Source organism: Anolis carolinensis, chromosome 4 (genome assembly GCF_035594765.1).
Source record: "Anolis carolinensis isolate JA03-04 chromosome 4, rAnoCar3.1.pri, whole genome shotgun sequence".
Lineage (NCBI taxonomy): Eukaryota > Metazoa > Chordata > Lepidosauria > Squamata > Dactyloidae > Anolis > Anolis carolinensis.
Window position 1 is genome coordinate 161262878 of NC_085844.1, and position 22959 is coordinate 161285836.

General features: G+C 38.7%; 1 protein-coding gene across 1 annotated transcript in view; it reads right to left on the reverse strand.

The window, feature by feature from the left end:
- Positions 1-6516: 6516 nt before the first annotated feature.
- The window catches only part of LOC100568253 (uncharacterized), a 69490-nt gene continuing 53047 nt past the window's right edge, over positions 6517-22959 (reverse strand). Inside the window, exons 14-21 of the mRNA XM_062978129.1 lie at positions 21460-21639; positions 20489-20534; positions 17617-17668; positions 14908-15106; positions 12271-12423; positions 10899-11070; positions 9706-9806; positions 6517-8519 (exon numbers count right to left, since the gene is read on the reverse strand). Of these exons, the coding sequence (XP_062834199.1) occupies positions 8331-8519; positions 9706-9806; positions 10899-11070; positions 12271-12423; positions 14908-15106; positions 17617-17668; positions 20489-20534; positions 21460-21639 (1092 nt within the window). The 3' untranslated portion in view covers positions 6517-8330. The remainder of the gene's footprint in view (positions 8520-9705; positions 9807-10898; positions 11071-12270; positions 12424-14907; positions 15107-17616; positions 17669-20488; positions 20535-21459; positions 21640-22959) is intronic.

A 22959-nucleotide genomic window follows, 5' to 3' on the forward strand; every position in this document is an offset into this window, starting at 1 on the left:
AAATGCCCAGAGAAAGATAATGGAATTCCAGTGGACAGCCAAGGTCAAATGAAAGCTGCTGTGAACTAGTGAAGTTTTAAAAATGTAATGTGAATCTAATATGAGAAAAAAAAAAGAAAGAAAATGATGATGTAAATGTGTGTATATATATATATATATAATATTTTGGGGTTCTGTCTTTCGCCTGGATCTTAAATCCTTGCTTTGGACTTATTTTGGGACAACTGGGTGAGAATGTTTCATGAGCTGAGAGAGAGTGTGTGACTTTATCTAAACAACTAACCACTAATCAGAATTCCTGTGGACTTTGTGTGAATGAGATGTATGTGTTGAATTCAAAATGCATAAAGAGTTATAAACAATGTTAGTAGATTTGTTCAGAAGCAATTCGGAAGCTGTAGATATTTTTTTTGGGGGAAAAAAATGGTCTTAGGCTTGAAAAAAAAAAATTCCTTGTTTTGAAAGAACAATGCTTCAGTGTTTTTAGAGAACATGGTGATAAGAGCTGGACATCTGCCCAGAAATTGAATCTCAAGAAAAAAAAAAAAATGAGCCTGAACAAGTGCACTTTTGAAAACTCAAGCCTCTGTGGGCTACTCCCCTTTTTTTTTTTTTTTTCTGTTCTACAGACTTTAAACCCCTTACAGGTTATAGGGAAATGTTGGAGGTCCTTTTTTTTTGCAGCACTTTGGAATACAGGTGATCTTGGTGAGTCAAGAAGAAGGAGAAGGAATGTGAATGAATGTTTTGGAAAGGAGAATGCTGGAGGGTTTACATTTTTGATGGACTTTATTTTCTTACTGCGTTCTCCTACATAATAAAGGTGTTTAAAGTTTGAATTTTTAAAAGCATCTTAAAATGTGTATAACTACAGAGAATAAAGATTATGTTTATTAAGAAAAAATAAATAAATAAATAAATAAATTATTTTTGGAAAAAAAAAATTGATCCCATATTCCTGACACAGAAGGATTAAGAACTGACATTGATTTTTAAATTTTTTTGATTGACATTTTATTCAAAAAGGGAGCTAGTGCCCAAGTGATAAAAAGTTATCCTTTTGAGAACCAAAGACATGATATAATTGGCTACGTCTCATGTTGCTTCATAATAATTTTGTGAGATTTGGATTCTGGACTTTGTGATTTTGGCCCAACTCTTTCTAAAGGTTACGGAAAGGAAGGACTAGGACTTTTGTAAACGGGACATTAGATCATGCAAATAGGGGCATTTTTTCCATCGCCCCCAGCCTGGATTTTGCCAGATTTGAGAAGCGGCAGGAGGCTTTTCAACGTGTGTTACTAACAAATTTTGAGCTGTTCAACGAGTCGGTGTAAAAGGGGAATTGAGTAAGTTTAACACTGCAGCAGGACTGGAGTGGAAGATTGCATTGCAGCAAGTGGATACACGATTGTTAAATCGTTTGCAGAAAGGAAAAGAAAAAGATGCGGAGAAGAAAGATTTTGTTGGATTTCAAGACAGATGAGTGTGTTGTCAAAGGCACAACCTCTGAGGAGGCCTGCCGTGGATGTGAGCGAAACGACTAGAGAGAGTGCTTCAAGAGCCATACAGCCTGGAAGGATGAGTATTTCCCTCCCCTTCTTTTCCCTCTCATTGTTTTTTGCTACAGGTCCTGAACTCCTGTATGGGATAAACCCAGAAGTCTATGAGACATGTTTATTGAGAGGCCTGGGAGGGCCTATAGGTGTTGCTGAGTGTTAAGGCTGTGATGGAGTGTGGCATCAGGCTGGAGGCTGTAAGGGCTGACCAACTCAACAACATACAATTTTCTATTTTGACCCAACTCTCCTGGATAGGACCTTTTGTAATGGGACATTGCAAATAATTCGGATTTTTGCCGGATTTGAGAGACAATGAGGGACTTTTTCATATGCCATCTAACAACCTTGCTTTTTAAGCCAAAAGGAGGATATAGCACGGAGACAATGTGACAAAGAATAAAAATAAGTTAACCATTGCAGCAGGACCAGAGTAAAAAGGATTACTGCAGATCGCGAAAGAAGGCCCATGGAGGAATCATTTCTCAAGAGGCCATGGAGGGGTCGTTTGGGAGCTGAATAGTGGCCTACCTGCCCCACCCGTGGAGAGACAAGGGATTTCAACAAGATTGGCTGAGACAAAAGTGATGCCGAACAGGATGATCGACAGATGGGTAATCCGTTCCCCCTCCCCCATTCTCTCTCACTGTCTTCCTGCTTTCTTTTTTCAGCTTTTTTGGACTCCTGTTCCTAAATTGGAGATCCATAAGGCATTGTTACTGAGAGGCCTGTTTTCCAAAATGGAGATCCATAAGGCATTATTACTGGAAGGCCTGTTTTGGAATCCAAAACCCGTAGGAGTTTAAGTCTACCCCACGCCACACATACTGGGTATGACAGCTAAAAGCCCTGTGAGAGATGGAGATTTTCTTTACGGACTTTTCTTTACACAGAGACAATTCTTAGAGACTAGAGACTTGATTGGACAAAGAGACTTTCTTCAAATTAACTGAACATTATTCCTTTGATCAAGGAAGAGGAAACACACCCCCAGTTTGACTTTATGCCAAAGACTGAAAAGACCTGAAAGTTGGACATGTATGTGAATGGCCACCTCTGGCCATAGCAACAAATCCATCATCGGAAGAAGCCAAATGACTGGGCTAGATCAGAATTCTACTGTGGACTATGTCCTTTCTAAAACCTGATTAATATTTTTAATCCTCATGTGTTGTTTACCTCTGGTGATGAAACTATGTACAAATGCTATTCTGCGCTCATTTTCCACTGAAAAGATAGCTTGGCTGCAAGCTAGAAGGGATTGGAGGGACCCATAAGTCTGCTCATTTAGTTTGCTTCAGCTTTTGTATACACGCTTCGCAAAAAAAAAAAAAAATGGGGGAATAAGGCAGGAATGAAGGGGTAGGAGGAAATGGCCATATAAGGAGGTACGAGCAGGCCAGGAACACAGCCGATGGGTTATCACATGGTTTCCCTGAAATCATGTGTTTTGAGAGAAACGAAAGTAATGAAATGTAATACTGCACCACAAATATGCACCAATGGTTTGATATGTGGGCGGTCGTAAACTGAACCCACTGAATTGTATAAATAGACACTCGACCCTGTCTGCGGGGTTCTCCCTTTTCAGCATCTAGTTGTGCGTGGGATGAACCTCTGCAGCTGCAGGAACGTTAGTAAAACTGCTTTCTTTGGAAAAACCTCCAGTTGTCTGTCTCCTACTTCCACTGCGTCCGCACAGACACACGAGAAGCCGGGAAGAGGGGAAATCTGGCTTCCGCTACAATAGCACTGAAAGATCTTCAAGGAATAGATATTACCTACGGTAGGCACCCCTCTGCTTTATTGTCTTTTTTCTATACTAGCTTGCCCAGGTTATTTGAAAAAGTCAGTTTTTTAATTGTACAAAATGCATAAGGTTGTGAGTGAACTACAAGTCCGAGAAAGGAAGGTCACTTCTCCCCCAACCCCTCCAGTAATCAAATTTTGGCATATCAGGTCTGTGTGCCAAGTTTGGTCCAGCTCCATCAGTGTTTAGGTTCACAGGGCTATCTGGATGTAGGTGAACTACAACTCCCCCAAATCCAAGTGAATTTCCCCCAGAAAAAGTCTCCAGTATTTTTTGTTGGTCATGGGGGCTCTGTGTGCCAAGTTTGGTCCAATTCCATCTTTGGTGGAGTTTAGAGTGATCACTGATTGCAGGTGAACTATACATCTCAGTACCTTCAACTCCACCAGGATTCAAATGTGGGCATATTGTGTATGCATGCCAAGTTTGGTCCAGGTTCATCATTGTTTGGGTTTATAGTGCACTCTGAATGTAGGTGAACTACAACTCCTATAAATCCCTCCAAAGACCTCCAGTATTTTTTCTTTCTGTGTGCCAAGTTAGTTCCAGGTCTGTCATTGGTATTGTTCAAAGTGCTCTTAGATTGCAGGTGAACTATTCTTCTCAGTCCCTGCAACTATACATTATGGTGAATTCTCCCCAGACCTCTCTAATATGTTCAGTTGCTGATCAATTCCTCTGTTTGTTGTGTGCCATAGAAAAGAATCGGAAGGGGGTAAGGGATAAGTGGAGCCCCGGTGGCGAAGTGTGTTAAAAGCACTGAGCTGCTGAACTTGCAGACTGAAAGGTCGCAGGTTCAAATCCCGGGAGCGGAGTGAGCGGCCGCTGTTAGTTCCAGCTTCTGCCAACCTAGCAGTTCGAAAACATGCCAATGTGAGTAGATCAATAGGTACCGCTCCGGCGGGAAGGTAACGGCACTCCATGCAGTCATGCCAGCCACATGACCTTGGAGGTGTCTATGGACAACGCTGGCTCTTCATCTTAGAAATGGAGATGAGCACCAACCCCCAGAATCAGACATGACTGGACTTAACATCAGGGGAAACCTTTACCTTTACCTTTTAATGGATAGGCAGTGGGCAGAGTCATGCAAATTCCACACCAATGCAGAGAGAAAGGAACACTGGGGGTGCCTTTGGTGGAGGAAAAACAGGAAATCTAGGATGAAATGGTCCCAGAATGAAAGCCTTCACTTGAGTGGTGGGCAGTATGGTGTTTGTGGAGGACATTAGCAGGGCTCTTGGACATGTTTATGATGCCCACTATAACCTGCAATGTTCCTTGGAGGGAGAGCTATTGGTGACTCCTCAGCACTGTTATTTGAAGGTGTTTGAGGAGGCTGAAGCCTTTATGTGTAAATGGACACCCATGCCACATACACACAGATTTTCACTTTTATTATGTGTATAGATTATTATTTCATTGTATTACTGTCGCTCAGGGTGCTATGTCTTCCTTTTAGTAAAGGTAAAGGTTTCCCTTTGACATGTCCGAGTCTGTGGGTTGGTGCTCATCTCTGTTGTCTGTAGACGCCTCCAGGGCAATGTGGCCACTGGCATGACTGCATGGAGCGCCGTTACCTTCCCGCAAAAGCAGTACCTATTGATGTTTTTGCACATTTGCATGTTTTTGAATTGCTAGATTGGCAGAAGCTGGGGCTAAAGCGGGAGCTCACCCCAATCCACGGATTTGAACTGCCGACGTTCTGGTCTGCAAATTCTGCAGCTTAATGGTTTAATCCGCTGCACCACTGCGGCCCCTATCTTCCTTTTATTCAGGCTTTATGATGCTTACAAAGTGTTATTATTGTAAACTATCTGTTCTATGTTTGAGTTGTATGACATCTGTGTCAAATACTGCATGTCTTGTCCAATGCTACAATATAGATATTTTGCATCATAGTGCATGCTGAGTTTGGTGTGTTGTAATCTGGGCACAAATGAATCCACACAAAAGTGGGCTTTTAAAATGAAATGATGAATCTGGAAGAAAATTTGCCCTAGTGGTAACTTAATGCCACATCAACAATGTAACAAAAATGCCAAATGGGCACTTGTAACAATTACAAAATATACCAAACACATTTGTTCTTTTTTTTAAAAAAAAATGCAATATCTATTAAGCTTCATCACAGAGAATCTATCCATTTTAAATCTGGTTGCTGCCTCCTGTAGAATTTTGGGGCTTATAATTTAGGGAGTGGGGCTGAAACTGCTCAGCCAAAAAGGTCCGGTTCCTCACTAAAGTGGATAGATGCTCTAGTTCTTAGTAACGTTTCAACACTGCAAGGGAGATGAGGTACCTTGGGTTAATACTACAACTACTGCTAATGCTAATATATTTGTATTGGCCTCTCAAGATTTGAAGCAGGGTACAACACAAAATACATAGGCAAAAACATAAGGCCATTAAAACACATATGAAGACATAAACAATGAGTACGATTGCTTAGCTGAGCAGATCTGCTTCCTTTCACAGGCCATTTTACAAATACCATAACCACCATCTCTAAATGCCACCAATATTTTCCTGGACCATTTATGACAACCAATTTGACCATAGCTGAGTACCTCTAAGGCAAGACACAGACACATGTTACATATTGCCCTAGTAGTAACTTAATGCCACATCAACAATATATTGCATATATTATGTATGCATGTGTGTGTGTGTCCTTCTAGCTGTAGTCCTCTAATGCAGAGCTTCTTTTTAAATATTTGTATTGAAAATTATATTTCTTACATTCAAAAAAATCAAACCTAAACAAATTACATCTATTACCTCTAAGAAAAGAGAGAGAGAAGGCGGGGGGGGGGGGGGGGAGAGGAGAAGAGAACCAGGGGAGGGAATGGTATGGGAGAGCGGGAGAGGAAAAGCAAAGAAAAAAAGGAGAGAGAAAATAAAACCCCACAATACTAAACCAATACTAAACAATATGAAGTACTTCCTGTCACTTTTGGAGTGGTCTTTCAATTCTATTTTCAATTCCTCATCCATCTGGCTTCTCCTCTCCGTTGAGTTCTCTAGTGCTGGCTCTCTTTATTTTCTCCTTTGTTAAACCATAATGCAGAGCTTCTTAAAACCTTTTCCACTCATGGCCATTTTTTGCTCGAGAAATTATATATTGGGTATAGATAGATGGATGGATAGATATACAAATCAAACATTTATTGATAATACATCATGAAGAAATTTTAAAACAATTTTCATATGCATAGAATTTTACCATTTATTAAAGACAAATGCAAATTTGCATACTAATGTATACAAAGGGTTAAATCTTGTCTGATTATTTGATACTATAGGATGTAGAACATCATCATTTATTTCATGCCATGCTGGCATGTTTGGTTTGCAGCCTCAAATGGCAGCATATACTCCATTGGTTCCTCTGGGTTTTTTTCCTGAATTGTGGGACAACAATGAGTTGTTTTTGGGATCCATACCTTCAAATTAAAAGGTTACTGGTTGCAGAGTAGATCCATATGTATCTCCAGTTTTTGTCCATCATGGTCTCTTAGAATAACAGAATCATAAAATCATCAAGTTGGAAGAAACTCCAAGGGTCAACCTCATGCTTTGCTTGAACACATGAGCAAATCCCTCCTGGCAGATGGCCATCCTGCCTCTGCTTAAAATATCCTCAGGAGACTCCACCACTCTCTAAGGCAGCATAATCCACTGCCAAACGGCTGAGGAAGTTCTTTCTGATGTTTTGGTGGAATTTCTTTTCCTGCAATTTGAATCCATTGCCCAATGTCTGGGTCTCTAGACCAACAGAAAACATTCTTGCTCCATTTATCAATGTGACACCCTTTAAAATATTTAAACATGGCTATAATGTCCTTTCTGTACACATATATGCATGTGATCCATATCCTTTCCTTTCTGTAGAGTTTGCAGACAAATTCTTGATTTTAATGGCAGATAACTGATGTTTTTGATCTTAAGTATATTTTATGAATCAAACTTAGTTTTGAAGAATCAAAATTTGAGAGGAAGTATTTCTGAAACTGAAAAAAAATCAAGCAAAATGGGCATTTGTAAGGCTTGATATAAAGCATGCTGATCTATATCCCTTTTTATGATGTACAGCTGAAACATTTGATCATGTAAATTTCTAAAAACTCCTCTAGGTGTCATTCAGAAACCTTTTACTGTTGCCAAGTATTTTGCTACCCAAACTAAAGGAAGTGTCAGCTACCTGGCTTTCCTCATTGTTACAAGCATTAACTATTAATTGTAACAACACTGTAATGGAATTTGATTTCACAGGAGAGGGTTAGGAGATGTTGTGTGCTATCAAATTTGCTTTCATTTATGGTGATTTACAAATGACACACTCCAAAAGGTCTTGATGCTAAAAGGCTTGCAAATTCAGGGCCAGGGACTTCCTTGATTGAATCTATCAAGGTAAAGTGCTCTTCCTACTGCCTTCAACATTTCCTCGCATGAATTGTCATTCCAATTTGTGCAGAATTAAATGTACAATTTTATGTACATCCTGTACATTTTTAGAACTTAATAGTGCACATAATAACTATATCATTAATAAATTACCCATTTCTGATATCATGTAATAAGCCCAAAACATGATAAATATACAGCATAAATAAATCTCAATGCAAGTGATTCAGTTACAGATAAATGGCATTAAAGGACAATCAGTTTTTTATAGTGTATCTCCAAAAGAGAAATTCAGAACTGAGAAAGGAAGGGTGGCATTTTATCTTTAATATGCAACCCATATAATCAATATCACACTGCATGGCTGACTCCAGTGGAATTCTGGGTTTCACCGTTTAATGAGGCCCAAGAACTCAGCCTGAGGACTCTAAATGTCCCTCCTTAAACTGCAAATCCCAGATCCCAGGAAGCAGACACCACAATTAAGTGGAACAACAGTGATATAAAAATGTGGTGTGATATTGACAGTGTTAAACCAATCAGAAATCAGAATCTTAATCCACTGTAGCTATTTCATCCGATGGGAAATTATCTAGGTAGCTTTCTCCTAAGCGTAGGATCTGCCTAAGTGCCAGCAAGATCAGGATATCAATATTCTCTTTGAGTTCCAGCTCTGAACAGTAATTTTTAACAGGAACTATGTTACACAAAGGGATGCCGAGTCTTTCCGCTGTTAACTGCATCTATATGGAAAACAAAAAACACAACATGATTATCAAGTAAAATCCCATTTTCTTGCCCAACAAGTGTTAGTCCTAGCATTACTAAGACAACACGGGGCTTGTCATTTTCTGGGAAAGTTCCTAACTCATACATATACTGCAAAATGTAGAAGAAATTATTTGGTGCATAGAAGGACTTCCAGTATATTAAAAATGAAAAGAGAAAAACAGAAGCCCTGGCTCTTGAGCGCTCTAACTAAAGGTCAGGTGTTACCAACAGTGCTATGGATTTTGAAAAGACATGAATAGAGGGCAAAAGGGAGAAACGTGCACATTATTTTCATTTGACCATTTCTTCTGAGCATGCATTTCCTTAGAAGACATGTAATTTATTTTGTTCCTGTCAGTTGCTTGGTTAGTTGGTTTGTATATGGAAGGACATTGGTGTCAGTCTGGTTTTCTCTTCTAATGCCTATTATTTCCCTATCTTTAACTTTCCATTTGAATATAATGTTTCCAATGTCTTCAAAGTTCTCAGTGTCTTCCTTTTGCTGAAAATTCTCTCAAATAATAAACTGAATGAAATGAATGTGAAGCCTTCATTGCTGCCAAATAATTAACAATGTTGTGGTTAGCCATTCAAATAATAACTTCTGAAATCAATTCTTGCATAGTTTTACCAAATTAGGTGTAGTAATCTTATTTTCAATGAATTTCCTCCAGGCTGTTTTACCAGTTGTTATTCTAATATTCTTCTCAAGTTGTATCTGATTTAATGTAAACAGAAAGTGTTCCTGTCACTGTTTTTTTATTGGGGGTGGGAACAATTTCTTTAGAAAGGAGTTGCCATTGTCTTCCTCTGAGTCTGAGAAAGTGTGACTTGCCCAAGATCACCCAGTGAATTTCCCAATTCCCTAATCCAACATTTAAATGTCATTTAAGATAGTGGTTTTTTCACATTTCTTGCAAAGATTACCCACTCTGCTGATTCAAAATTGGTACAGGTGGGCATGAAGATCTTCCCCTACTCCTCCCTCTCGTTTATCCCTTAAAACAGTAAGGAAATGGCAGACTGGCAAATGAAACTAAAAAAGCTTTGAAGACACAATTCCTCCATTGCATGATCAGTGCAACGTAGGAGCAATACTCCATGTTCAAAATATTGCCTATTCATAGAGTCAATACTGATAAGGATTGAGCAGTTTACCTTTGCCTCAACAACTTTGCTCCTGTATACATTTGAAATGTTTTTTCCAAGAGAAGGACAAATTTCATCTACTTTGGTAAGTATGACAAGTTGTGGTAAATCTAGAGGAAGAAAATGTAATATGAATATACATTTACTAAAACAATGGCAACATTGGATTTCACTAACTGGTTATGGCATGCAAAGAGTTAGAGAGCTCTTGTCCAGGTAGACTGGACATATCGTTTATATCAGCCTTCTGAGCCCTGATACTCAGGAAAGGTTCTTCTTTCAGTCCTACCACTATCACAGGAGCATAAGACAGGGCTTTCTTTGTGGCCTATAACTCACTTCCTAGGAAGGCAAGAATGCCCCTCCCCTTACTCTTCTTCTGTCAGCAAACAAAGGAAAATGACAGGGTATAACTAAAGATAATAACAATCACGACAATTGATAATAATGATGACAATGACCACAATAAATATTTTTCACAATAAATATTTTTCACACAAACCTTCCATATTTGAAACATTTACATGTACTAAAACACTATGCTATGACCCAAGGAAAAGAGTCAAAGGATGGTAGATACAAATTTAGCTGTAGCATGTTGTACTTTGGGGGGGGGGGGGGGAGAGAAAACTTTCAGGAATGCTTCAAGAAGAATAAAGTGTATTCCACTGTACAAATTGCTTAGAATTTTAAGATTCTGGATATCTTTCACATTTTGGAATATCCACATTTGCCGGTATTGGAGAAGGGATCCGATTCGAAATATTAAGCCCCCCCCCCCCCCCCCCCCCCGGTGGATGATTTTGGGGAATTTGATTTTGGAACTCTAGATAACAGATGTTCCACCTGTACTACACAATTGTAATCATTTTTCTGTATGGAGAATGTGAGCTTCAAATAAATGCTTAATGCCATTTTCAGAATGCCAAGCTACATTAAGACAAAATATATCTTACAATGAACAGGTGGTATTCTTATATCATTGGGAAGCCATCAACTTGAATCTTGTAACTTTCAAAAGTTTTTTGAACTGTAACATCATTATATTTGATCACCAGTAAGAGAACTAAAGTGTAGCAACATCTATAGGATCACAGGATCCCATTCTGTGCTGAAAGACAGACAGTTCTTCAAAATGACAGCATCGCCTTATTAAATATTGGTTTCAGTCTACTTGAGAGGCAAGTGCAAAACAAACTGACCAAACATGTTAGTTCTTCGTATAATGGTTTTCAGTTTTTCCAACATTTTGTCAGAAAGGATCTCAATCTTGGGGGCCTCAAGGATAAAAACAAAACAATGAATCTGATCCTTGAAAGATGGATCTTTGATATAGCCTAGTGATGTTGACTGCATAGCCCCAGCTGGATTAAACTGAAAAGAGAAAGGTAATAACAATAATATGAGAAAATAGGACAGAATCAGATTCCTAATAGAAAGTGCTAAAGAAGTTCCAACAATAAACATTTATCAAATAACAAGTACATTCGACACACTTACAAATGTATTATATTTGACATGTTTTCATTAGGAAGAGAAAGTTTATGTGATCCAATACACTGCACTTTCTTTTCTTGATTTCATATATTTAAAACTAGACTTTAAGATCATCCTAGAAAGTGCCTTTCATGCAAGGCTGCATAAAATGGGCTCCATTTTAGGTAGGAAATAGATTTTTCCTACCAGACCCATCTAGTACTGGATAACAAGCGATTTCCTTCAGTTCCCTCAGAGTCGGGCCCTACTAATCTGCTCAGGTGGAATTACAGGCATCCTGCTGAAGGTACTATTGTATGTTTGGGCAATTGCATTATGATTACTCGGTGTTCATTTAAACCGTGCTGGGGGGAGGGGGTGGATATGAGACAAAGGAGGAAACACACAGTGATTCAAAATACCAAAACTAATTAATATATGTTTCTACATATAGATTTGGCAGAACAAAAGAGTAAGGACTGCAACCACAGCTAGACATCTAATTCATTCTGAGCAGTAGCAGACTCATCAGAATGCAACTTCACTATAGAATAAATGCTGCTTGACATCACTTTAACTGTCATGGTTCAATGCTATAGGATCATGAGAGTTGTGGTTTCACAAGGTATTTAGCCTTCAGTGCCCAAGATTGCTGGTGGGCTCACCAAACTACAGCTTCCCACAATTTATAGTATTGAGCCAAGGCGGTTAAAATTGTATCATGTTACATTAATTCTACAGTGTATTGCAATTTAAGACTTCAAAGTCCAATCTTCTGCATGCTTCTCAAGAAGGTAATCAATTCTGTGAAAAGGTTTTCACATAGTTCCAATAATCATAGTATTGAAAACCACTTAAAAATATAAGGTCACATAGCATGGCTCTTATATAGCCTGGCATACAGATAAGCCTTCTTGCAACTGCATTTTTCTGAAACCATCATGCCATCAGTCAGGAGAATCAATCATAGACTACAGGATGTGGCTATATAGAAATTATGTACAGCAATTTGAGTTTTTAAAACTGCAATGTTTACAGTCAACAAATGATTAATTTAAAACAAAACTGCATGAGTGAGGAATAGCTGGTGTATCCTACCTGATACTTGTCAGGAACATATCCTTTTATTATGTTGGGCACATCATCAATATCCAGTCCAGCTCCTTGCTTTTCTTCCAGTCCCATAGTGTCACAGAAGATGATCGGCAGGGTCTTTCCACTCTCTTTATTTTTAACTTGATAAGTGTTGTACTGTTTTTTTTCAAAAAGAAAAATAAATAGTATTAAATACATCGTTTACTTTGTTTTCTTTTTAATATGTAAGCAGCAAATAACAAATACTGATATCATGGAAAAAATATTCCAGTTCAGGACTAGAAGAGAACAATGCTGGAAGGAAGTTGGAAGAAGGTGGGACCTTTCTTCCTTTTTAGCCCATTCCCAGTGACTGTGGACTAATAAACTGCCATGTCTAGGGTTGTATGCAGAGAGACTTGGGATCCACTTGGGCAGGGTTCCACAAAAGTATTGTAAGGCCCATCCAGACAGGCCTTCTAACTGAGACCTGTATCAATTTTACCAGATTCAAATTTGGTAAAACTGAATTAATTTGAATCAAACCAGGGTTTTCCAAATTAATGAGTTAACCCATTAGATCCAGGCCTTCCTGAAAGGGCTGGGTCTAATGGGACATTGGGCCTGTGGAGACTCACCCCCGGGTAGTTCCAGGACGAATCGTAACTACCCGGGGATGAGTTCCTACAACCATCTTGCACCTTTTTGGCTCTTGGATGGCACCCACGGCCTCCCCCAAGCCTCCCAAAAGCAAGCCTTAAAGGTAAGGTAAGGTAAGGTTTCCCCTGACGTTAAGTCCAGTCGTGTCCGACTCTGGGGGTTGGTGCTCATCTCCATTTCTAAGCCGAAGAGCCGGCGTTGTCCGTAGACACCTCCAAGGTTATGTGGCCAGCATGACTGCATGGAACGCCGTTACCTTCCTGCTGGAGCGGTACCTATTGATCTACTCACATTGGCATGTTTTCGAACTGCTAGGTTGGCAGAAGCTGGAGCTAACAGTGGGCGCTCACTCCGCTCCCTGGATTTGAACCTGAGACCTTTTGGTCTGCAAGTTCAGGAACTCAGCGCTTTAACACACTGAGCCACCGGAGGCTCCAACAAGCCTTACATTTAAAAAACTTACCAGGCCACCATTAAGGTGGTCTTTCAGTCATCCTGACATGTAGTAATGACACGCCAGGAGACCAATTTTCTGAAAGTATTTTAGGGTTTCCATGAAAAATCTTTAATATATTTTTAAAAACCCTAATACCAGTATATAAAAATACTATCCATGCCAGAATATGAAGATCTTTTCAAAATGCAATGCACCTCAGCTTTAAAATGAATTTTGAATCTGTGGGACTGAATGAAATTTGGGTAGGACATATATCTGTCAGCAGCCAGAAAGGCAACTTGAGTTCTGCTTCTCTTTGTGTTCTACCTATTGATGCAAATCAGACTTTTCATCTTATGCTTACTACACATTAAACTGGATGCTGCTTGGATTTACATATTCAGTATTTGGGCACAATGACCAATGTCAAACCTCCTTTAAGTACAAAAATGAATCAATTTCATTTATCATTTTAAGTGTACCAAAGTAAATGTCTGTGTTCTTGTACCAAAGTAAAGATTTGTGGTTAGATGTAAAATGTTTTTTTATTTATTTCCAAATTTACTCAATTGTACGAAACAATAGGAGTGGAGAAAAAAAGAAGAACCTTGTGGGCTCACAATGTTTAGGGACAGAGTTAAGGTGCTGCATGTGGTTTGGTTTTTTTTCTTTTTGCTTTTCTGTAAGCCTAACACAAACTCTACTCTTGATCCAAGAAACAGTCCTCGAAGCTTCTGAAGCTGTCCATCCTACCCTGGAGTGACGGTAATGGTGCCAAAATCCGAGAAGTGAAAGGATATTTGGATGTGCCTTTTTATCAGGCCTGCAAAAACTATGCAGCTCACTGGCCAGGTGGGGAGTGACTGGCCTCGGTCCAATAGATGAAGATGGTGTGAGGAAATCAATAAGGCAACAACCAGCATCTCTGTTTTGGAGACATGCCTAACCCAATATTATTATGTGTAAACAGAGCCATTTGATGCCCCATTCACTCCCTGAATCAAGAGTACTGTGAAGCAAGGGATAGGGGAAGGACCAGCAATTCCTCAAGTCTGCATTCTGGTATGTAAATGCTCTTTGCTCTGAGGGAATCCGGATACCTCTATTGCTGACCTCCTGCTTCCATGAGAATCCTTGATCAACCATCACTGGGCAATATTACAACATAGTGAGTGAACATATTCAGGAAACAAATATGGCAGGTTAATAAACTTGTTTCTGCTTCAGAGAGAGATTTTTGTATGATTAGTTTGTTCAGCATGATTGGACCTAGCCAATGATCAAATAGTTATTATTTCATTAAACAAGAGACAAACCACTCTTCCTATGATGGTAACAGAGATATTTAAACACAAAGAGCACAAGAACAATGTAACTTATTTGAAATAAGTTTGTTCAGCATGAATGCATTTGACCACTGGTCAATTTGAAATTAGGAACTACAGTTGTCTTTTTCTTTTTACCATAATCTATTGAAAACATTACTTGAAACATCAAGAAATAGAGTAGTAAAAGCTACAGACTGACTGAATGCATTTTAATTTTAGACTTAGAGGAAGGCAAACCTTCATGGTCATGCTGGTTCCAGAAATTCCTCCTACTATGGCCTGAGTTGTCACATAGCCCTGGAAAACAGACTTCACAGAGTTGAAAAAGCTGGATTTCCCTGCTCCAACTGGTCCCAAGAACAGAACCCGAAACTGTGGCACTGAATTTAAACAAGGATGGTAAGCTTCTATCTCACTCATCAGTTTTTTTCTTTCCCTGTAAAAAAAAGCAAAACATATATTTATTAGCTATATTGGTTTACGTAGCTGAAACAGTTATTTGTGGTAAAAAGAGACAAAGAAAAAAGTGTTGTTTAGAAACAGGAGAAATAACATAAGATCATGGTGGGAAGAAAAGCTCTGTAAAAGAAACTATAATAAAAGTTGGACTGCAGTTAATCTTTGCTTCCCAGATATTCATACATTTCAGCAAATTTGATACTCAATATCTTAGTTTAACAGAAAAGTTAATATGCTCATAAGTGTACTGAAGCTCCAAGAGAAACAAAATCAGCAACTTTAGGCACACAGCTGGAACATTGGCAATCTGTAGGTTACAAACCCTTTCCTATGCATTTTACATGAATACATTCCTTTATTTTTATTTTTTTGCAATACTCATTTGCACCCAGTATGCATTTCCCTCTAATCTATTGGTCTCCTTATACGGTATGTGTTAACATCTATCAAAAAGTATTTAAGGAAAGCAGATAATTCCTTTGGAGCTGGATGGACTTGACCTCTGCACTGCAGAGGGCTTATCTACAACCTACCCAAAAATTGGAGGCAGTCTGGAATACAAATGATCTGAACTGGAATACAAATGATCTGAACTAGAACTAGAAATCACAGCTTCTATTCTTATCAGGTGGGAAACACCTATCTCCTTTGAGGATTGATAGGGTCCCTTTTCTGTAAAATGCTCTGTAGATCTCCTGAAAACTGGTCAGATGACCTAGCTGAAGTTCCACACCTTGAGCACACAGCAGAAGCTACTCCTCTCAAGCATGGAGACAAAGCACACAGTCTCAAACACAAGGCCTCAAGCAGAGGTATCAGTTTCTTAGATACCAGAATAATAATAATAATAATAAACTTTATTTTTATATCCCGCCCCATCTCCCCGAAGGGACTCGGGGCGGCTCACAACAGGGTGACCCTAACCATAAAGTCTTAACAACACACTCACCACCTTATAAACAAGTACCCAGCATTTACACAACAAGAAACAACAAACACTCAGTGTTATGGTTGAGCCTTCGGGCTCCGATAATAGAAGAAGGGGGTTTTGTAATCTCAATAAACTGAGTTTTGCTTTACTCACTGGCGTTCTGTCTCTGACACTCAGCCTTCTAGTGCACTCTAAGAGACAAGGCTTGCCACAAGCTAAGAGGGATTCCTGCCTCCTCTTCGGCTGCTGGAGCTCAATCTGGCCATCTAGGTTTAACTTCTAGTCCAGTTTGAGTTATAGGACTGTTGTGTACTAAACTTTGTTATTTTTGCCTGTCTACACCTTTGCCAAATGTTTCTCTGGTTCTCTGTATATTTTACTCTTATTCCACTTCATTAAAAAGAAACAGACACACAGCCTGTTTGGGCTATATATATTTTTACTTGCTATTGCTTAAACGGTTCTGGACTTGCCTTTGTGTTCCCTAGTTTTGGGGGGTGGATTTCTTGTAGAATGATAAAACCTTAAAGTTTGAAGGAACCAAAAAGGCCATCTAGTGTTATACAAATACTATTGCTGCAGTACAAAATCGTCCAGCAAAGCTGGGGATGGCCCCATCCCTGCTGGCCTACCGCAAGCAGATTGAGATCTTCCTCTACCAACAGGCCTATGGGGAAGGATAAGGGGACTCTCTGGGGAGGGGGGGGGGTGGAATGGAAGGGAAGGGATATGAGTTTTAATGTATTTGCTGTATTTTAATTCTGTTTTTACCACATTGTTATTATTTGTTTTTTTTAAAACTTTTGTATTGCTCTTTTTTGTGGCTGCTGTAGCACAGTGGGTTAAACTGCAGAGCTGCTGAACTTGCTGACTGGAAGGTTAACGGTTCAAATCTGCAGGATCGCAGGGTGAAGCTTTTGCTGTCAGCCCCAGATCCTGCCAACCTAGCAGTTCGAAAATATGCAAGTGTGAATAGATCAATAGGTACCGTCCCAGCAGGAAGGTAACAGGGTGCCATGCAGTCATGCCGGCCACATGACCTAGGAGATGTCTATGGACAACCCTCATTCTTCGGCTAAGAAATGGAGATGAGCACCATCTCCAGAGTCAGATTTTTTAAGATTTTTCATCACCTTGATGAAAAATCAAATTCTCAAATATCAAGAATTCTCTGGACAATTTTGTTAATGAACTCTGGTAACTAGAATATGCTAGAGTAGTCCAGGTTATGTCTGGCCAGAGCGGCACTAATAATTATCTTGACCAGGAAACTCTATTCCTCTTAATGCAGCCCACAACTGGATTGGCTTTTCAGCAGCTGCATCACACTAGAAGACCCACATTGGCATGGACCAAGGTATGATAGAAGTCTATCTTGTGTAATGGATGTTAGACACTGGGATATTTCTCTTTGGGAGTGGATTTTTGGCCCTATGGCTCATCTTCACACACTTGAAAATTAACATTAAATTGTGCCATGATTTTCTCACCATTATTATTACAATCTATTTATAATAGTTTGATAATTTCAGATTGATAGTCTCAAATCAACCTACTCAGTTTTCCAGGTAACATCCCTCCATGGTTGCTCCATCATCTCATTTGCATCTGAGGAAAGATATTAAAAACAAAAATCAAAAGTGTAAAATCAACTGAGCTCTATGCAGAGTCATATCTCTTTATTTCTGCTTGTGTTTCATTCAATATACTGCACATTCTAAAAGGACTTAGTCATTCCCATGTAGGAGTTATATTCAGAACATGTAGTTGTCAGCATTGACATTCATGGCTATTGCAGTAGTATTTTATGAAAGGAATAGCAGAGATCATAGGACCATATCTATCACAGCAGCCTTTTCTCAACCTGGGGGTCGGGACCTCTGGGGGTGGTGATAAGGGGGGTTTCAGAGGGGTCATCAAAGACCATCAGCAAACATATATTTCTGATGGTCTTAGGAACCCTTTTGGCAGAGAAAACTGGATGTAGGTGAACTACAACTCCCAAACTCAACGTCAGTGTCCGCCAAACCCTTCCAGTATTTTCTGTTGGTAATGGGAGTTCTGTGTGCCAAATTTGGTTCAATTCTATCATTGGTGAAGTTCAGAATGCTCTCTGATTATAGGTGAACTATGAATCCCAGCAACTACAACTCCCAAATGACAAAATCAATCCCCCCCCTAACTCACCAGTATTCAAATTTGGGCATATTGGGTATTTGTGCCAAATTTGGTCCAACAAATGAAAATATCTCCTGCATATCAGATATTTACATTACAATTCATAACAGTAACAAAATTACAGTTATGAAGTAGCAACAAAAATAATTTTATGGTTGAGGGTCACCACAACATGAGGAACTGTATTAAGGGATTGTAGCATTAGGAAGTTTGAGAACCACTGTACAACAGTATTATCATATATAGCCTGATCAGCATTTTTTCACTGAGATTTTGAGCAGGCAAAGTTTTAAGTCTTTCCCTTTACCTGAAAGAGTAGTTTTCCTTTAGTTACATATACTCGAAATGTCCAAAATTATAACCATTTGAATTAAATGCCACAACTACAATTGCGCCTTGTTGGCTGCAGATGCTTGCTACCCTTATACAGAACATTTACATGTTTGATTCCCAATAAATGCAGTAGTCCCTTCTTTCCCTTTTTGGCTGGTCAGGATTTAGTATTAGCTATTCTTAAAACTATTGTTGTATTTTGTTGTCCATGTTGGCCTAGCTGTCATCACTGTCCACAAAATCAACCCAAATGACTTTATGAACTTTGGTTGGCTTCTGTGAATCAATGTGGATGTTTTATGTTTAGGTTTTATGTTATTAGATCATTTTGTTTGATTACGTTTTCTTTAATTTAATGATGTTAGGTTCCAATATTGTTTTCATATGTGGAGCTACTATGGATTATTTTGTCGGTACATATTTGTTATATTAAGCCATTGAATGTTTGCCTTTTTCTATGTTGGAATCCACCCTGTGTCCCCCTGGGAACATTGTTGCTGTTGCTGCTGCTGCTGCTGTTATTATTATTATTATTATTTACTTAATCTACCAAAGAAAGAAGAGATAGCAGGATCTATATTATACAACATGCAAGATTTGCAGGGCTCTCCAGATGTTGGTTACCCTCTACTGCAGTAACCCACACATCCAACAGGTAGGCATGACTGGAGCTCCAGTTCAGCAACATTTGGAAGACCAATGTTTCCCAAGACAATAAAATTCAATACATATGTCCTCAGAAGCAAGACCCATCAATTCTTCTGGGGACTTCTGGATTGCAATGGGAATGTGCTGTAACTCCTTGGAGAGCTCCACTCCAAGTGCAACAATGGATACTGCCAAGATGTTCCTGGGGGAAAGTGCCCCCTTTGGAATAGGGGAAAATAAAGACAATCTATTTGTACTCTGATTCCTCGCAACTTTGATGGAAGGACCAAGATTGTCAACCTGCCTCATTGTGTCAATGACCTCATAAAGATTGGACAAATCTACCCCGAGGAAGAAAAATTCACTCATGAAAAAGGTGTTTCCACTGAAGCTTTCTCACCAATCCTTGTTTCCACAACAAACCACATTTTTCAAAATCCAATTATTACAGGGACAGAAAGTAAGATGAAATTTTCTGAACAGGGGCACAGATAGCAAAACAAATACTGCAGGGTGTTAACTAATCTTGAGCATTTGTATAGAATCGCTATCCGTTTCAGTTTGTTTCATTCATAAGGCCCCGTTTTCATTTTTTAGCACCTCTCCCACAAACAGGTGCGTTCACGAATGAGATTTTCTGTCCAAGGTCCAAAAAAACCCGAAGATTTTCAGCCCATTGGCGACAACGCCCTGCTAGCCAGGTCCTACATTCAAGCGAGTCAGGCACTGGAAGCAAATTTGCCATAGCAGTCAATGCATACCCCTGGCGCCACATCAGCAATGTAACAAAAATGCAGAACAGGGCTTTGCAAAAATAATAAAATTATCCCATTAGCATTTTGATCCATTCTTTTTAGAAGAATCATCTATTAGTAATGGTAAACAGTTCTACTTCCTTATTTCCCCCCTAGCAAATGTTAATGGATTGCTAGCTCTGTTTACTATGTGGTGTCTTCTCATCAAGAATACAAAGAAGTGATGAATTGTGATATTTCTGATAGCACATACCTTTTCTGGACTTCTTTCCTTACTTTTAGCATTATTTCTTTTCTTTTCTGACTGTTCATTGGAATATAAATAGGGGCTTGATCTGCAAGAATGTTAGCTGAGAAATCTCTGAATAAATACACCCAAAGTGAAAATGCTGTAGCTTCAGCAACATTAAATACATATTTGAAGAAATAGTTGCTTAACATAAATAATTTTAGGTAGAAGTAAAGAGAGATGATTACTTGAGGATAATTTCTAGATATTCCTCCATACACTCACCTGTTTTCTTCGTCTGAGTAACTTCAGAAGAAAGGTCTCCCAATGCCTGTCAGGGATATACATAAATGATTACACATAGAAGTACTTAACCAGGGCTCTGGAAAACTAGGTTTTGAATCACAACTTGTCTGTGGAAACCCACCAGGTTACCTTGGGAAAATCAACCCTTAAAGGAAGGCAATGGTAAATTCCCTCTGAATAAATGTTGTCAAAAAAAAGTCCTGTAATAGGTCACCAAGTGACTTATGGTGACCCTAAGGCAAACTATCAGTGTTTTATTGGGAGAATTTCCCTTCCTCTGAGGCTAAGAGAGTGTGACTTACTTCCTAGTGCAGAGAATAACTCAGGACCAGTGCCTTCCTATCCACCTACAAAGTGCTTTTCCTACTTTCTTCCACATTTCCTAGCATGTGTTTCCATTTAATATGTACAGAATGAAAATGGAAAATTAATTCCTGCACCTTTTTAGAACTAATACCAAAAAAACTCTTTTCTTCAACATGCACAGAATAACTCTTATCATTAATAAATTGATAGAATAATGTTAATAAGCCCAAAACATGACACATAAAGAATATTAACAAATCTCAATGCAAGTGATTTAGTGACAGAAAAACGACATGTAAAAAACCATCAGGTTTTTTTAATAGTGTAATTCCATAAAAGAAATTCCAAAATAAGAAAGAATGGCATTCAGTCTTTAATATGCAATCATATAATCAATATCACACTACATGCTGACTCTAGTAAAATTCTAGGTTTCATAGTTCAGTGAGACACCGGCGGATTGGCCACGATCCGTGGCGATTCTGGCAGTATGTATGATGAGGTCATAAATGCCCCTCTTTAAACTGCAAATCCCAGAATTCCATAGGAAGTAGACACAGCAATTAAAGTGGAACAACAGTGATGTAAAATGTGATGTGATATTGACAGTGTTAAACCAATCAGAAATCAGAATATTAATTCACCACAGCTGTTTCGTCCAATAGGAAATTATCTAGATAACTGTCTGCTAAGCGCAGAATCTGCCTCAGTGCCAGCAGGATCAGAATATCAACATTCTCTTTGAGTTCCAGCTCTGAACAGTAATTTTTAACAGGAACTATGTTACACAAAGGGATGCCAAGTCTTTCCGCTGTAAACTGCATCTACATGGGAAACAAAAAACATGATTATCAAGTAATATCTCATTTTCTTGCCTGATTACTTCTAATAGTTGTTAGTTATAACATTACTAAGACAACATTGGGCTTGTTATTTTCTGGGAAGGTTTATAACTTTTATACGTCAACTGCAAAATTCAGAAGCTATTTTTTGTTGCATAGACAGGATTTAAAGTCTGTTAAACATGAAAAACTGGGAAGCCCTGGACCTCGAGTGCTCTAACAGGAGGTCAGGTGTTACCAACAATGCTATCGATTTTGAAGAGGCATGAATAGAGGGTGAAAGGGAGAAACGTGCTAAGAGGAAGGCAAATGAAGCAAACCCTTGCCGTGTCCACATTCCATCTGGAAATGTATGTCCTCATTGTGAAAGACTATGTGGATCCAAAATAGGTATTTACAGTCATTATGGATCTATCACCAAGACTCTACCCTTGGAAGCCAATCATACTCAGCTACGAAGAATTGCCTATGATGATGATGGATTTGGAATTCAAAGATAATTGTTCCATTCCCCATTTGGCCATGAAAACCCACTGGATGGGTTGGGCAAGTTATACTCTTTCAATGTTGAAGGAAGGCAACAAACAGCATACCTCCTCTGAATGTAATTTGACAAGAGACCTAATTATAGGTTTTCATGTGGGTCTCAGTAGTGTGCAACAATTTGAGCATAATAACAATTTACCAAATGTTAAACACTGTTTATAACAGTGTAATCCTCAAGTTGATCCTTCTTTCTCAATTAAAAAGGTACCTTGGTCACATTTCATTCCCTTTCATATAGTTAGAAAACAATAATTCTTATTCCATAAAATATCATTTTTATTTTATCTATTTTTAAATTACACATTATTTTCATTTCACCATTTCTTGTAAGCATACCTTTTCTTGGAAGACCTTATATTTATTTTGTTCCTGATTGTTTGTTTGTTTGTTTAGGGAAGGGTGTTGGTGTCAGTCTTGGTTTCTCTTCTAACACCTAGTATTTCCCTATTTTTAACTTTCCACTTGAATAAAACACTTTCATTGTCTCCAGAGTTCTCAATGCCTTCCTTCTGGAGAATAACAAAGCTGCCACCCCACATTTATCCTCCCAGGTAATAAACTGAATTAAATGAATGTGAAACATTCATTGCTGCTCAATAATGTTGGTGGTTAGCCATTCAAATAATAACTTCTGATATCAATTCTAGAATTGTTTTACCAAATTATATGTAATAAGTTTATTTTCAATGAATTACCTCCAAGCTGTGCTTACCAGTTGTTCTTATGTGCCTTTCAAGTTATATCTGACAAAGGACC